The sequence below is a fragment of the Phanerochaete carnosa genome (assembly GCF_000300595.1).
Source record: "Phanerochaete carnosa HHB-10118-sp unplaced genomic scaffold PHACAscaffold_384, whole genome shotgun sequence".
NCBI lineage: Eukaryota > Fungi > Basidiomycota > Agaricomycetes > Polyporales > Phanerochaetaceae > Phanerochaete > Phanerochaete carnosa.
Window position 1 is genome coordinate 1 of NW_006768011.1, and position 3,880 is coordinate 3,880.

At 51.1% G+C, this 3,880-nt stretch overlaps 1 protein-coding gene across 1 annotated transcript; it reads left to right on the forward strand.

Moving 5' to 3' along the window:
* Positions 1–185: 185 nt before the first annotated feature.
* PHACADRAFT_202563 (uncharacterized protein) lies at positions 186–2,442 on the forward strand (the record flags this gene model as incomplete). Its single annotated transcript, XM_007402738.1, has 3 exons — positions 186–577; positions 1,822–1,892; positions 1,946–2,442. 3 exons carry the CDS (start codon positions 186–188, stop codon positions 2,440–2,442), a joined length of 960 nt encoding a protein of 319 aa, XP_007402800.1.
* Positions 2,443–3,880: the final 1,438 nt, after the last annotated feature.

Genomic DNA, 3,880 nt, shown 5'->3' on the forward strand with positions numbered 1-3,880 from the left:
GTCTTTGACTATTTTGAGGGGTTGCTGCTCGCATAGAGCGTTGGCGTCAGGAGGTGGCTTCCGCAGTCCCTCTGGTCGTCCTCGAAGATTTGCCTTGGGTAGGAACAGCTGCTCCGCCTTTTGTTCCTTCTGTGGAATCGGAGTTCGCGCCTGAATCCGTGGGCGAGATTCACGAGTCAGCCGCCATGGGATCTGAGTTCGCACGTGAATTTGACGACGAGATCAACAAGGTGAACGAGGTGAACGCGAGTAACGAGCAAGCAGCAGCGTACCTCGCCGGTGTCAACGAGGAAATCGATCACGCCGCCCGTCATCCTCGCTCTTGTCGGTCCCCCGACATCTGGGACGTTTACGACCTCAGCCCTCCCTCCTCAAGTCGCTCCACCTATTCCTACCGTCCTCCATCGCCAACCCTCAGCTGGGAGGTCGAGCGTGCGCTCTCTTGCGAGGGTGATGCATACAGGCAAGCGGCGGCTGAGCATGACGTCGCTGAGGCGACAATTTATCAAGCTGGAATCGACGAGAGTGTTGAGAACGCGGTGCTGACGTGGGATCCGTCGCAGATGGATAAGAAAATGTAATTGTAATATGTCATAACAATGCACGCGAGTTTGCTCCGCAAGGAAAAGTCCTTTAAAATTTAAGTCATATGCCACTTGGTCAATGAGAATCTTGTTATCGTTGAATAATTCAATCGGTAGACAGTTCGCGCGCCCCGCGTGTACATGGTGGTCACTGGCAGTCGGCCATCGGGCAGAGCGACGAGCTTCTTCTGCATATCATTGCGGTCGCCGCTGGCACTCGTCTGATCTACAAGCGCTATGATTTCCAAATGCAATGTCCTCTGGTGCGCATATTGCAGACATTTACTTTGTCGTACAGCCTAAACATCATCCGCACCAACAACATCTTGATTTGCGGTCACCACTGGCGGCTACCCACGTTGACTGCATGTTTAGTCACCAACCGTAACTTTTACCGTTCATCTCACTGGGGTCGCCCCTGGCGGCCATCTGCGTGCAGCAACAACAAACATCCCTTGCTCCTCGGGCTGCGTGATCACCAGTGGCGGCCGTATGCTTTCTCTCGGTGCTTACTTGCCGTCACTCAATTTATTCAATGCCCGTGCAGATGTCCGGAAGAGGTAATCAGTTTCCCGGGCACGAGGCGGTCGCCGCTGGCGGGTGTCTTACCGTAGTGCACCACAAAACCACCTGACACACTTGCTTATGGTAATTATGCTACAATCCCGTGATCGATATCCGTGCTAGCCTGTAAAGGGCAAAACGCGGATGCAATAACTGGCTCTAACGCAGTTTATCAGCGGCGACTGGTATCGAGCGTCAATCAGCCGTCGCCACCCCTAGTGGAGCCCACAATGCCTCGACTGCATGGAAATGTATTGAGTCTTGCAGCATGCGTGCACTGCTGACATCGGCAATCACAGAGCGTGTACAAAATCTCTCTACTACCGGTGCATGTGTGCCGGTTTGACATGTAGTCGCCACTGGCGGGCAAATCATGTGTGGATTCTGGGCTCGCGAACGCTTGCGGCTATGTTCCACCATCAACATTACTATCGCCGGATTCCACCTCCTTACAAATGAGCGGGCGAATGTCAGCCTCGTGGCCCTGATCTAACAAGGTATGCTGGTTCTAGTGCGATTGTATGAGCGCAATGCGCTCGCCACAAGTGAAATCATGCTGAATTCCATTATCTGCCATCAGCCATCTAGTGTATAAAAGTCTGTCACCCACTTTCAAATTTTGCAGCCGCTACATCCACCAAGATGCCTATCACCCCACTTACACAATTCGCAGGCAAGTTGACTACGTCGCGCTAGCATCAGCAGCCGTCTTAACTAATATCACCCTTTCAGTGTCCATGATGGGTAAGTGTGTATGATAGCAGCACAATACTCCTTCGCTGTCAACTTCTTTCCAGAGACCACCTCTCGCATCCAGCGTTGGCAGCATCACGTCGCTTCTGTGGGCCATTTGCCCAGGTTTGAGCTGCCTTGGGGGGGTTATTACGAGGAACCAGAGAGCTTGCCCGAGAACCCTCCAATGGGATCCCAGTTTGCGCAGGACTTTAATCAGGAGATCGAGCACGCGAACGAATGCGACCAGGAGATCGAACACACGAACGACAACAATCATCCGGCGGCGTCGTTGTACCTCGCCGAGCTCGAAGAAGAAGTGCAGGGCGCTGACAACCGGTGGCTTCTTCCCTCTCCAGAGATACTGACAATCAGCCTCACCCCTTCGCCCACCTACTACTGCTCCCCCACTCCGTCACCGTCTATTAGCTGGAAGGCTGAGCGAGCGCTGTCTAACGAGGCTGCAGCAAGGCCAGACATCGCCGAAGCAACGGCATATCAAGCTGCGCTCGACGAGAGTGTGGACGCAGTGGAGACAGAGCACATGGAATGCGAGGAGTGAATTGTATGTTGTATAAATCATAAATTCAATCGTCATGTTTCTTGGTGTAGTAAATGCTATTATGGGACTCCTAGAGCAAATCTGCAGACAGTGGCTGATTATTTGTCAGCAATGTGCAAACTAGCCAACCATTCAAAGCATAGCTAACGCACGACGCACATTGCTGTCCGCATGGCGAGATGTTCGTCATTAGTCATTTAAGCGTGCTTTTATTCGCTGCCAGCTGAGTGTCCGCTGCTGGCGATTTCGCATGTAAGAGATAAATATTTCTACTCCCAGCCATTTGAATGCATGATTGCTGTCTCCGTGATTAGGCCACCGGCATGTGTAGATTGCAAGATTGGCTAATACTACATCACTTATTCCGCCTGTATGTGGTCGCCACTGGCCACCTTATGCAGTGTGGAAGGCTATGATCAAAGGCACTTTAACTTCTTCCTGCAAATGTGCAGTCGCCACTGGCGGCCACATGCAGCCCGCCAGGTTAACCAAAGCTGTTTGTGCTGTTTTTCTACAAACAAACAACAACGATACACATATGTGGTCGCCACTGGCGGCCATCTAGATCGTAAGATTGGCTAATGCTGCTCGACTAATTTCACCCATAGATGTTTGCCACTGGACACCTTGAACTAATTTGCAAGGTTATGACCAAAGGTATTTCAATGTCTCCCTGCAAACGTGCGGTCGCCACTGGCGTCTGCATATCGCTGGCGAGGTTTGACCACAACTACTCTGCTGCTTCTCCACTAAATATGCAGTCGCCACTGGCGGTCGCTCTTTGCAGCATGCTGACCACACAGCCACTATGCTGTACTTGGCCGCCGCTCTGCACACATGCAGTCGCCACTGGCAGCCACGCACTGTGTTGGAAGTGAGCGTCAAGCGGTAGGAGCCAGCGTCAAGGGCAGTGGTCGGCGCTCGAAACGGTCCCTACCGACCCCTACCAGAGCTCATAACCCTGGACAGATGTGAAAATTGCATCTGAAGATGGCAGATCTTTTCTGTTGGTGAACCTGTTGACATGATGCCTGAATGGTAAGTTTACATAACCTACTACAGTTATTTCGGAAATGATTAAGAAGTCTCACGTGAAATTTCACATGGTTGTCAAATGGAACTTCTCTGTATGATAGTGTTCACAACCAGCACTTAATACAGCGGTCACCTTTTCTGCAATCAGCACCAAATACCACCATTTTTAATGCTCTCCATGGACTTCAACAATGATTCAGAGTTTGACCAGTTGGAAGCGAACAACTCAGAAGATATTGCCATAGAACAAGGCCTCCTTGCATACTTCTGAAAAGCACCAGATACTGCCAAGTGGACGCCACTCAAATAAAGCCTAGCACGAGTCTGGATCACTCATGAGTACTTGTAGGTAGAGCCGTGTAGATAACCGCAGGTATATGGATCCACAGATCCAGATTATATG